This window comes from Stomoxys calcitrans, chromosome 2 (genome assembly GCF_963082655.1).
Source record: "Stomoxys calcitrans chromosome 2, idStoCalc2.1, whole genome shotgun sequence".
NCBI lineage: Eukaryota > Metazoa > Arthropoda > Insecta > Diptera > Muscidae > Stomoxys > Stomoxys calcitrans.
In genome coordinates this window covers 124,053,646-124,067,438 of record NC_081553.1, presented here as the reverse complement: position 1 = coordinate 124,067,438, position 13,793 = coordinate 124,053,646, and the positions used below count along the sequence as shown (strand labels likewise).

Genomic DNA, 13,793 nt, shown 5'->3' with positions numbered 1-13,793 from the left:
ATCGGTCCAGATTTGAATATATCTGCCATATAGACCGATCTCTCGGTTTTGGGGCCATAAAAAGCGCATTTATTGTCCATGTCGTCGAAATTTGGAACAGTGAGTAGTGTTACGCCCTTCGCCATCCTTCTTCAATTTGGCTAAGATCGGTCCAGATTTGTATCTAGTTGCCATATAGATCGATTTCTCGATTTAAGGTTTTGGGCTCATAAAAGGCGCATTTATTGTCCGATGTTGCTGAAATTTGGGACAGTGAGTTAAGTTAAGCCCTTCCACATAGTTCTGCAATTTGGTCTAGATCGATTAAGATTTGCATATAGCTGCCATATAGATCGATATCTCGATTTAAAGCCTTGGCCCCCAAAACAGGGGCATTTATGGTCCAATTTCACTATAATTCGACACATTGACTTATGTAAGGCTTTTAGAAATCCATGTTTTATATGATTCAGATCTGTTTATTTTTAGTTATAGCTACTAAAAAGACCAATTTTTTGTTCAATTGTTTATTGAAGAATAACTTGTACTTATTAGTATTATTGGTTTAAATCGGAACATATTTCAATATAACTGCTATGGGACATAAGGTATGCAATTTTCACCGGATTTGATGATAGTTGGTTTTTCATATATACCCGAGGTGGTGGGTATTCAAAGTTCGGCCCGGCCGAACTTAACACCTTTTTATTTGTTTTCACCTGTTGGCGCGAAAATCATTTTCATTTCATAATTCTCATTTTCATTTCTCTTTCGAGACGTTTGTATCTATATATAAACATACAATACATTATTTCTTAATAAATATATGATCTTACTAAAGTACTTACTATATAATAACTACTTGTTTGTATATTGTTACTAAAGCCTTGTATATCTCTTTTTCCCCCCAATATAAAAAAAATGATAACCTCAAATGTTGCTCACACTCTGAATCCTTTTGTGTATTTCTGTGTCTCGGCTAACAACCACAAACACTTTTTTGTGACCAACAGATGCTGCCGGCGGTAAAGTCCTTTCAATGTTTTCCACTATTTTTCAATAACCTTAATAGAAAAAAACCATAATATATCAATTTTTTAATCAAAATAAAACCATTGCATCTGCCACTTAGTTTGAAATCAATTGAAAAAACCTTTTAGCTTAACACCAATCGGAATAAAAGAAAAATACGTTTAAAAATTCTGTATAATTTTGGTTATTATTTCACCAGAATTAAAAAAAAAATCATCTTTTATGCATTGAATTTAATTTTAAAATTACTGAATATTTTGTGTTCATTACAACGAATAGTAAGAACTATTTAAATCTTGATGCTTTATGCACATGATACTCGTATTGTAATGATTATTAGCATTTTATATTTAAACACTTTTTTTCACCCTAATTCATTTTTTCCTATGCTAATAGTATTTGGCAACAACACTGCAAAATGATAAAGATAATTGAAAAAGATATTACCTCTACGCTTTATCTGCATATTTGCTAATGAGGTCATTATCATGATTTGCATGTTTCGTTTAAAATCATAGAAGTTTATCAAATGAGAAATTTAATCCAAATCGTACATTTGACGAGAACTCGCTAAACTCAACATAATCAATTGAAAAATATTTTTATATATTTGAAGATCAAAAGGTTTTAGAGTAATCCTTCTGGGCAAAATGATCATTTTTAATTAAATTGCAAAATATGTTGGCTAGGACTACTAAGAGCTTATTTTGTAAAAATTGTTTGCAAATGATATTTCAGCTATTCGAAATGATATTTCGTTACCGAAAAACCAGTGATGGGCAAACACATTGTGTTCGTCCACAAGAATGTTAGCCCATGGGCTTGGAAATAGTGTCCACATGTGTTAATGTGCCCACCACTGCTACATGCTTAACAAAATTTAATTACTACATTGAAAATGTTTTAAAATGCCAATAAAATACAGGCTTCAAAGTTGGTTATACAGCTTTTATCGTTGCTCATTTATTCTTAACCAATTGTCCTTTGCAACAAACTTCTCAATAGTGTCAAGTGGCAAAAATAACTTCAAACGATATGTTCTTTAAATGAACGATATGTTATTTCTTGGGTACTGTGTTCTTAGATATATGTAAAACCAGTAAGGAAGGGCAAAAGTCGTGCGGTGCCAACTGTATAATACCCTACACCTATCCCATAAGTACAATGTGGGAGCTATTTCCAATTCTGAACCAATTTTGATGGACCTCGGCAAGCAAATATGATCAAACTGTAATAACTACGGTTGACAAATGACAACATTATTTCAAATTACGATTCCGATTTCCTCGAGAAAAGCGTTGTGCAAATGTGTAGTAATATCATCGGGACCTGGCAATTTAAAGGAGTCAGAACTTTTTATCGCCCAAAGAATTTTCGATTCCGACACAATTTCACCAACAACCTTCGACGAATGTACATATATCAATAACAAACTCTTCTGGCGCCACGTTGTCCATTGGAGATTTTCCCGGGAAATGTGTGTCAATGAGTTGTTTCAGTGCTTCCTTAAGTTGCTATCACACCATTTGCATTGTCGTAGGTATTTTCAAAGATAGCAACTCTGAACGTTGTGCGCATGGTGTTGTACAAAAATTAAATATGAAAAAGGAACTTTCGAGTAAAACGAGCTCTTATTTCATACAATACATATGAGAATACATTCCGATTAGAGCGCGCTCTATTCGTTTTTGATATACATAAGAAAAGTCTTATAAATACAGAAAGTAACGCACATATCGTGTGATAACTCCTTTACTATACATTGAACAATGTTCATACATTCTCCAACTTCTGAATGTATCCCAACGTAAAATGTTTCTAGAAAACGATCTTTTTTAACCTAGAGGCCTGAGATGATTCCCCACGTAGCGGCAAAATTCCATCCAGGTTTAGTATTGAGCCTTTTTAAGCTCGCCCTTGCATTTCCATTGCCCATGCCTATAGACGTCCCAGTCTTGTGGTGTTCTTGTGGCTTTCGCCCTGTTGAAAATTTTCAGCAACCCTTTTATAGACCAACGAGTTCTGGAGCCATCATGGCGATCTATAGTGGGGAGTATATAGAAGAATTACACAATGTGCATATCATTCTTTCAATGAATTTCGGGCAGATATCACCTTTTAATGTTAACCTTGATTTGGTATTTAAGAAATGCCATGGAACATGTAGAGAAGTTCCAGAGACATACAAATTGTGAACTTTGTTTTCATATCAAACAAAAATTTTTAGTTATTAAACATGCGAATGTAGTCATATTGATAGATTGTCCATTGAAAAAATTCATCAGTAACTGCAATTAGTTTGCCAAGGGGATATTTTACATTTTCACTTTCTTTCCTTAACTGTAGTAGGTATTTCTTCACAGATTCAGATCAACTATTATAATTCATAACCAAAGCCCAAGGATGTTTTAACCTCATGACACCATATATCGATATCATTTGGGAGTATACAGAAAGTAATGTGCATATCATTATTTCAAGGCATTTTGGGCAGATATTACCTTTCAACGTTAACCTTGATTTGACATTTAAGAAATTCAATGGAACATTTAGACAAATTCCAGATACATAAAAATTGTGAACTTTGTTTTCTATTCAAACAAGAAAAATGTTTAATTATTGGTTTGCGGATGGGGAATAAATGATCATGGGAATGTGGTAAAATTGATGCAATGACACTGAAAAATTCAACAATAACTGTAATGTTTTCGCATGAGTGCCTTGGACGAACAAGGAGCAAGGTTGATTTGTTGATTGTCGAGGCGTTGTACACAAACGCTTTATAAATTCAAAAAAGAAAACTGCCTGAAAGTTAGTTCGCCAGGAGAATATTTTCCATTTTCACTTTATTTCCCTCACTGTAGTCGGTATTTCTTCACAGATTCAGATCAACTACTATACTTCTTATCCAAAGCCCAAGGATGTTTTAACATCATGACATCATATATCGATATCAATTGGGAGTATATAAAAAATAATGCGCATTTTATTCTTTCAATGCATTTTGGGCAGATATTACCTTTCAATGTTAACCTTGATTTGGCATTTAAGAAATTCCATGGAAAATTTAGACCAATTCCAGAGACATATAGATTGTTAACATTGTTTTCATATCAAACAAGCAATATTTTTAATTATGGGTTTGTGGATGGGGAATATATGAAAGATATTGGTTACATTAAACTTCCAAAAAAAAAGAACATAACACTCAATATTCCATTTGAGGCACATATATAAATTAATTATTAAAATACATTCATGTATTTATACAATTCACCTTCTAACAATCGATTTGATTCATTTGTATAAAATTTACATTATAACAAATTTAAATGCGTTGAATTGCTACACATTTTCTTCTTAAATATATACTAAACTCAAGCAAGAACACTGCAAAAAAACATCTACACAAATACACAGAATATACACACTATCTTGTAAATACAAGACTATATACAGATTTTTCCAATTCATTTGCTTAAGCTTAGTTTGGTCCTTTCATTTGTTACTTTTTTCTGATTTTCTCTCTACTATACTATCGATATTTTAAAATACACGCACACATAAGCATTTAAGTTATTGGCTTTTTATTGAGTTGAGATGTATTTGGTATTAAGGTTTTTTTCTGGTATTTCGTTTGTTCACTCACGTTCGATTATCTTCCTGTAACCTTACACTAGCCTATTGTTTGTTTGCAACAGCACTATTTTTCTCTATTTGATTATTTTTTTTTATCTTAGAATAATTGTGTAATGATTTAACTTTCAAAATATATATAAATATTCTTTCACCAAAAAAATGTTCTAAACAATTTTTCTATGGCACGCTTTGTATTTATGTTCAACGCAATGAAATGAGAAAGGTATATATTGATATATAAATTATATTTTTTAAGAAAACATAAAGCAAATAATAGGTTTGGCATATAAATTCAGAATACAAACAAAATATAAAAAAAAGTTAAAACTGAAGTGAAAATAAATAAGAAAAAAATCTTATACAAATTGAGAAAATATCAAATAGGTTAGGTTAGGTTGAAAAGAGAGTGCAGATATTAATCCGCCCCATGCCACTATGTCACATACACCTAAGCCAGTAATCGGCTTGTTGTGCGCTCTAAAAACTATAAAGGAACCTCTAAAAAGAAAATTTTAAATTAGCAACTCCGAGCTATTTACAAAATCCTTAATTTTGTCATTACCACTGCCCTAAGTTGGTTCATGTCTGATATTGTGTCTCCACCTAAGTACCGGTATCTGTTGGACGCGAAAGCCGGGCAATGACAAAGGAAATGCTCCAACTTCTCTTCATCTTCCCCGCATGCCCTACACATGCTATCACTTGCCGCACCGATTTTACAAAAGTCAGCTCGTAGTCCTGTGTGTCCCGTTATGACCTCCTTCTTGCTTCTTTTCAGTAATAGCCTCGTCTTCCCACGATCTGGATCCCCCCATAGGATTTTCGCCGTCCTACCGACCGTTTCGTTGTTTCACAATGTTGCATGCGCATTCGTCGTCCACTCCCTTAACTTCGGGTTAACCAAATTTATTGACGGTACTTTCATTTCTTCTTACTCCGTTATGGCCTGCACCCAAACGATGCGGATTTTGCCATCCTCAGAGAAGGCGTTAATCTCATTAGACTGCAAGATTGTTCGTGACCTTACCGTCCTGGCTGTTATTGCCCTTATGGAAATTTTACGACGTCCTTGCGATAGCACCAGACCACTTCACAGATCTCAGTCCCTGGGTTCTCAATGTAAACCCCCAGGCCCACTCTGTCCTCTAGTTTTGATCCTTCTTGCTTCTTTTCAGTAATAGCCTCGTCTTCCCACGATCTGGATCCCCCCATAGGATTTTCGCCGTCCTACCGACCGTTTCGTTGTTTCACAATGTTGCATGCGCATTCGTCGTCCACTCCCTTAACTTCGGGTTAACCAAATTTATTGACGGTACTTTCATTTCTTCTTACTCCGTTATGGCCTGCACCCAAACGATGCGGATTTTGCCATCCTCAGAGAAGGCGTTAATCTCATTAGACTGCAAGATTGTTCGTGACCTTACCGTCCTGGCTGTTATTGCCCTTATGGAAATTTTACGACGTCCTTGCGATAGCACCAGACCACTTCACAGATCTCAGTCCCTGGGTTCTCAATGTAAACCCCCAGGCCCACTCTGTCCTCTAGTTTTGATCCTTCTTGCTTCTTTTCAGTAATAGCCTCGTCTTCCCACGATCTGGATCCCCCCATAGGATTTTCGCCGTCCTACCGACCGTTTCGTTGTTTCACAATGTTGCATGCGCATTCGTCGTCCACTCCCTTAACTTCGGGTTAACCAAATTTATTGACGGTACTTTCATTTCTTCTTACTCCGTTATGGCCTGCACCCAAACGATGCGGATTTTGCCATCCTCAGAGAAGGCGTTAATCTCATTAGACTGCAAGATTGTTCGTGACCTTACCGTCCTGGCTGTTATTGCCCTTATGGAAATTTTACGATGTCCTTGCGATAGCACCAGACCACTTCACAGATCTCAGTCCCTGGGTTCTCAATGTAAACCCCCAGGCCCACTCTGTCCTCTAGTTTTGATCCATCCGTATAAAATGTTCTACCAGATGGCAATGCTAGGATTCCGTCAATCCAAGACTGTGCCGATGGTAGCAGTGCCTCGCACTCGCCATCAAGGTTCATCTCAGGTATCCGATCGGAAACCTCTTCCCTTCCATTCAGGTTTCCTATGGTCGCCTCGATTATACCGCGATGGTATGAGCTGCTTCCATCCTCAATCCATTCTCCCATCGCCTTAAGTCTCATAGCAGCGGTGGCTGCCTCACACTTAATCTGTATATCAATGGGTCGGATATCTAGAATAGTCTCCAGTGCCCTAGTGGGCGTGGTCCTCATCGCTCCGCCTGTGCCAAGACAACATGTTCTCTGAACCTGTTGTATGATCCTAATGTTGCACTTTTTCTCCATAGCAGTCATATGTCATTTATGGTGGTCACCCATAGGAGTGACGATAAAATGCCCCCCAGTGGCGTGTCCTGTGTCTTTTTCTCCCTTATATTTATGCCATGGTTCATATCCTGTCTCTATGGACCGGGTCCACCCGGTACTGGTCTAAGTATTGGATCAGTGTGTCGGTCCGCACATTGTTAAAAGCCCCCTCGATGTCAATGCGTACCGCCAGTGTGTACGTTTTGGCAGGGCAGTCTCCACCGACCTTCCCTTAACATAGGCATGCTGTTTGTATTTGAGCAGTTCGCTGGATGTCCTACTCCTTATCATGGTGTCCATGGTTTTGAGTGGAAAGGGTGTAAGTCTTATAGGTCTGTAGACCTTTGGTGTCGCATACTTTGCCTTGACGGGCTTGGGTATAAACACGACCCTTGCCTCCTGCCAGGCTTTCGGAGTATATGAAAGTTCTAGGCACGCTGTGAAAATGTTTGCCAGACGAGGCGCCAGATAGTCTGCCTCTTTCTGTAGTAACGCCGGAAATATTCCATCAGGTCCGGGTGACTTAAATGGTTTGAAGCTCCTCAAGCATTCCTTCACCACAAATTCCGTAATTATAAACCTTCGATCAACGTAATTATTCCAAGATTCCGGTGCCTCCACGAGTTCCTTCGTATCCTGTGGAAAATGGGTTTTCAACAAAAGCTTCAACATGTCCTCCGTTGTCTCTGCTTTCACTTCCATGTCGTCTACTAAAGTTTCAGTTTAGACATGGGTTTTTGAGAGAAACTTTTTTATCTTGGCGGCGTCATTAACGCTTTCGTCCTATTCGCAAAAAAATCTTCCAGGAGGCACGTTTTGCCGTTCTGGTAGTCTTATTGTACTGCTTGAGCCGTGTGCAATACACATCCCAATAAACTGCCACCTTTTTACGACGTGCTCTGTTAAAAAGTCTGCGGATCTCTGTCCCAATATTGCGAATCTCCCCGGTCATCCAGGGTTTTCTTGGGCTGATTTCCTTTCCCGAAGAGGACAACTATCTTCGAAGGATCCCACCAGTGCAGTCGTAATCCTGTTGACATTTTGGTCAATGTGTTCTATGCTTGAACAATCTAAATTATCTTGCCCAAGTCTTCTTCTGAGTAGCCTTCCGAATTTTGTCCAGTTGGTTTTCAACTTATTTCCGAAGCTTATTGGATTCGGCGCTGGCCGTGCTATTCTAAACCTAATGTAGCGATGGTCAGAGAAAGAGTGTTCCATGGAGACCACCGTAGCGCAGGGGTTAGCATGTCCGCCTATTACGCTGAGCGCCTGGGTTCGAATCCTGGCGAGACCATCAGAAAAAAATGTTCAGCGGTGGTTTTCCCCTCCTAATGCTGGCAACCTTTGTGAGGTACTTTGCCATGTAAAACTTCTCTCCAAAGAGGTGTCGCACTGCGGCACGCCGTTCGGACTCGGCTATAAAAAGGAGGCCCTTATCATTGAGCTCAAACTTGAATCGTACTGCACTCATTGATATGTGAGAAGTTTGCCCCTGTTCCTTAATGGAATGTTCATTTGCCCCTGTTCCTTAATGGAATGTTCAAAAAAGCGGCTCCCGTAAAGTGTAATCCACACTACCTGGAACATCAGACATTGTATAAAGGATAACACAGTATCCATAGCTGCCAGATGACCAAAACGAAGGTTCCCTAAGCCTCACGGCATTGGTCCCAGCAATCTGTCTAGCCACAATGTCCAAAGACATTAGATGTAGCATTGAATTCAGTACATCAGATGGTGTCGTCCTCAATGGGGTTGTGATGAACAAACAAGCCATCCCTTGTATCCGGTTGACTATTGAACATTAGGTGGACTTTTCAAGCATCGTTCACCATACTACAACACTATATAGCATTATAGGTCTGACAACTGCAGTATATACCCAATACATGACTCGCTGTCGAAACCCCCAACTTTTGCCAATGACTCTCTTGCCAAAATGTTGCCTTGCACTTTCCAAAATATTGGTTTGAAGTTAGATTTCCTGTCCTGGTATTTTGCGCTCTTTGTACTTCTGTCTTGCACGGATTTACACCTAGGCCACGTTCGGTTGCCCACTTCCCTATTGCACGTAGAGCTTCCTGAAGTATATGTCTTAGAGTGGTGGGAATCTTTCCCCTAACCGCAATTGCCACGTCATCAGCCTACCCACCCCCTCACAAATACTAACACCCTTACAGGTGTATAGGAGAAGAGTTTCCTTGTGAATTATTTCCAAAATGATCGATTTCAATTTCCTATCCAGCATTCAGGTATTTTGCGCTTTCTCCTGTTCCAAGGAAAGGTTTTACTGTGGTTGCAGTGGTTTTAGACGAATTTTTCGTCAGCCTACTTCGATGTAGGGTAGAGCTTTTTGATGGATGTCTCTAAGAAGGACGAGAAACCTCCCCGAACCGCATTAGCCCTGTCATCATAATTTGCGACCTCTTTAACACCACTTAACGTCAATCCAAATTTCAAGAAATGCTAACACCTAATAGGTCATATAGGAATGCCTATGTGCTCTTAAGATAACTGGGATATGTATAAAAAAAAAACATAATGATTTTCTTCCTTATAATACGGGTTTCCTGCATTGGATTTTAAAATAGATTAGACTTGGGGCACATACAGTGGCACCGAAAAGTGTACATACCCCATTGAAAAAACATGTTTTACAAAACATGTTTTACAAAACCTGTTTTACAAAACATGTTTTATGAACGAAAAAGTTTTTCTTCCAATTATCTATTTTTATTAAAATTGTTTTAACACGGTTCCCAGGTTTTAAGTGTAACTTATACTTATGAACAGGTATTTAGACATAGCTGTGGAATCAAACAAATTTCGCCCTCAAGCTAATCAAGAAAGATCGCTAAATATGCAGCAAAAACAAAGCCTTCAAACGATTCGGACTATATCTGGTCATTGAAACCCATTACAGAACTCAATAAACCCAATTTCATTAAATTTGGATAATAACCGCACCCATATCGAAAAAACGGTTTATATGGGAAAAATTTTAGGTTTAAAATATGGAATGGAATCAAACAAATTACGCCCTCAAGCTAATCAAGAAAGATCGCTAAATATGCAGCAAAAACAAAGCCTTCAAACGATTCGGACTATATCTGGTCATTGAAACCCATTACAAAACTCAATAAACCCAATTTCATTAAATTTGGATAATAACCGCACCCATATCGAAAAAACGGTTTATATGGGAAAAATTTTAGGTTTAAAATATGATTGGTTTATTCGATTAGGATAGTTGTATGCGCTTTGATGGTGGGCTCAAAAAAATGTTCTTTGATTAGACTCTACCTTATTGTTAATAAAGACTATTCTGAATTTAAATGCTAAATATATGTGCCCTTAACGAAAGTCTTTCTCTAATATCATTTTCATTCAAGTTGAACACTAGCTGGCTGTTAAATTGTTTTGTAAATTCAGTTAACTGTTATCAATAATTTCAAATGAGTTTCAATTTATCTCTTCACTTGTAGTGTTTTTCCTTCTCACCCTTAATTTGCAAAAAAAAAAAAAAAATACAAAAAATGTTCTTTATATTTTACTCACAAAAAAGAAAACAAAAATCTGTATTAATAATTATATGTTCTTCTCTCTTTTTTTCAAAAAAAAACTGATGAAAACAAAAACTAAAATGTCTTTCTTTTTTCTTTTTTTGTTGTTTCTGTTTCGATTGCTTTTTGCAAAACTTTAAAAAATCAAACCAAACAAATTGTGTTGAAACTGCTTCTTCTACTACTTCTACTACTACTACTACCTCTACTACTACTACTACTACCTACCTACCTACCTACTACTGTATATTCTTCTACTGTAACTACATCATAAACAACTACAACTACAACAATATAAATAATAAAAAAAATATAAAATAATGGTTGCAAAATAATGAAAAAAAAAACCAAAATAAAAACTTATGAAAACCATTCTGAGGATCTATCAATCAATAAAATATTTTATATATAACAAAATACAACATCTACAACATCTTCTTCTTGTTACTACAACAACTACAAATCCTACAACAACATCAATTACAACTCTAATAACAACAACAACATCATCATCTACAACAACAACTACAACTTCTATCCAACATCAACAACAACAACGCATTTATAATGAGGTAATGTATATGTATAAGATATTATGTTGTTACTTTCACAAAACTCAAAGCACCAAAAAAACGTGGAATGTTCTGAAATTCTTTTGCAACTAATGCAAGATTTGAAATAAGACATCTGAGATTGTAAGATAATATAATTGAGAAATGTAAACCGGGAATTATTTCAATAATTTTCCAAAGGGGCTTCGTTATAAATTGAGAGCTAAGGCACTGAAATTAATTATATTGTTGTCTCTCATTTTGTTGCTTGTAATGAATGAATATCAGAACATTTCGTTATATATATTATTAACTAATAATGAGAAATTAAAAAACTTACTGCCATATTTATAAAACTTCATGAACCATAAACAAATGTTTATTTGACAGATCTAAAAAGGAAATCTGTCAAATCAAACTGTGTTTAAATCTACATTAAGTTTTTTGAATACCGATGTTAGAGTATCACAACTTTATATATGTTAACGTAAGTTGCAAGGTATTATTGTTAAGTTTTTACTATTTACAAATGAGAAGTAACATCCCTAGTGTATGGAGTGTGTATTTACTCTTCCTCAACTGAGTCAATCGCTTCACTCTCTCTCTCTCTCTTTCATTCACTCTTTCTCTCTCTTAACCAATTATCAATTTCCTAACCTAAGTTCCGAAACCTTTTTTTCCTGAAAATGAAGTACTACAATAGACCAAAATAGACCTTCGGAAAAAATTTCCTTATTATCGGCAGATCGGTCTATATGACAGCTGTATCTAAATATAGTCCGATATGTACCATATTTGGGTCGGATGTTGGGAGGCATAAAACCGCTCTCTACTCCAAATTTCAGCGAAGTCGGATAAAAAATAAAGCTTTTATGGCCTTCAGACCATTTATCGAGAGATCGGTCTATATGGCAGCTGTATCTAAGTATAGTCCGATCTAAACCATATTTAGGTCAGATCTCGGGAGGCTTAAAATGAGCCACTGTTTCAAATTTCAGCGAAATCGGGTAATAATTAAAGCTTTTAAGGGCATTAGTCCCTTTGGCGAAAATCGGTCTATTTAGCAGCAATATACAAATATGGTCCTATTTGGCCCGTTCAAAAACTTATCCAGCGTGCAGCAAAAAGACGTATCTGTGCCAAATTTCAGCTCAATATCTCAATTTTTGAAGCATGTAGAGTGATTACAACAGACAGACGGACAGACGGCCAGACACACGGACATTGTTAAATCTCCTTAAAATTTTACGACGATCCGAAATAAAAATACTTTGTAGGGTGAGAAATTGATATTTCGATGTGTTGCAAACGGAATGACTAAATGAATATAACCCCTATCCTACGTTGGTGGGTATAAAAATTATAACAAATAAAAACTTGCTAAGTTCGACCGGGTTGAATCTTATATACCCTTCAACCTGGGATCTCATTATTTGCCTAAATTAGATAAGAATTGCGCCCTCTATAGGCTTAAGAAGTATAATCGGGATATAAACGGGAGCTATATAAGGTTTTAGACGGATTTGGATCATATTTGGCATAGTTGTTGGAAGTCGAAACAAAAATCTTCATGCAAAATGTTGGCTAAATCAGGTAATAATTGCGCACTCTAAAGGCTCAAGAAACTAAGATTCGAGATCGGTTTATGTTACAGCCATATCAAAACATGGAAGACGAAACAAAAATCTTCATGCTAAATTTTAGCTAAATCTTTCTAGAGGCTCAAGAAATCAAGATCCGAGATCGGTATATATGGCATCCATATCAAAACATGGACCGATATGGACTATTTTTACTCCCAACCGACCTACACCAATAGGAAGTATTTTTGAAAAATTTCAAGCTCCCTGCTTTATTTCTTCGAAAGTTAGCGTGCTTGTGACAGACGGATGGCCATGGCTAAATCGACTTAGAACGTCAAGACCATCAAGAATATATCAGATGAATATTTCGATATGTTACAAACAGAATGACGCAATTAATATACCCCCCATCCTAAGGTGGAGGGTATAAAAATGAATTTTTCAATCGAGGGACTGACTATAAAAATAATCTTTCCAACTAAAGGCTTTACTTGAATGCGTTCTGGATGTGCCCAGAGGAAATATGACGAATAATTCTGTCAACTCATCAACGCCTCTCGAAATATTTGTCTCTCTTTCTCTCTCTGCCAGAATTTAACACCAAAACCAATAACAATTAAATTATTGCGAACAAAAGTGAAGCGTATAAAAAAACAAAAATAAATTGAAAACAAATGTCGCAGAGCCAAAGTTTAGGTTTGGGGATAATTTGAAAATAAATGAATGTATCCCCAGTATTTTTATGGTTCACATATTGGTAATTTCCCCCCCACCTATGACAATAAGAAAAAAAAACAGCAACGATGAAAACGACACCATCCAACGAACACTGCTTGTGCGCTACTTCCTGCGAAACGCAAAAAGGGAAACTTTTATTTTAGATGGGAAACATAAACCAAAAAGTCAATAGCATTTATTGAGGCAACATCGAAGTAACGACAAAAGTTTCAATAATTTCTTCTTGCCATGTTGGTGGCTGGGTGAATGTAGGAAGTGCTGCCGGAGGCGATTCGTGTGGCAAGGCCTGAAAAAGGTAATAAACATAAAACACAATTTATGTTTTTTTCCTTAGGCCTCTTCTGGGCTGTG

The 13,793-nt window shown here is 36.7% G+C and overlaps 1 protein-coding gene across 5 annotated transcripts in view; it reads left to right on the top strand.

Moving 5' to 3' along the window:
- LOC106083935 (complexin) overlaps positions 1-13,793 on the top strand; it is a 774,169-nt gene that overhangs the window by 526,895 nt on the left and 233,481 nt on the right. For 3 of the 5 annotated variants that reach the window (XM_059361844.1, XM_013247259.2, XM_013247260.2), the window contains one exon: positions 993-1,004. The exons of the other annotated variants lie outside the window; for them this stretch is intronic. In XM_059361844.1, the coding sequence (XP_059217827.1) occupies positions 993-1,004 (12 nt within the window). The remainder of the gene's footprint in view (positions 1-992; positions 1,005-13,793) is intronic. 5 annotated transcript variants of the gene reach the window in all.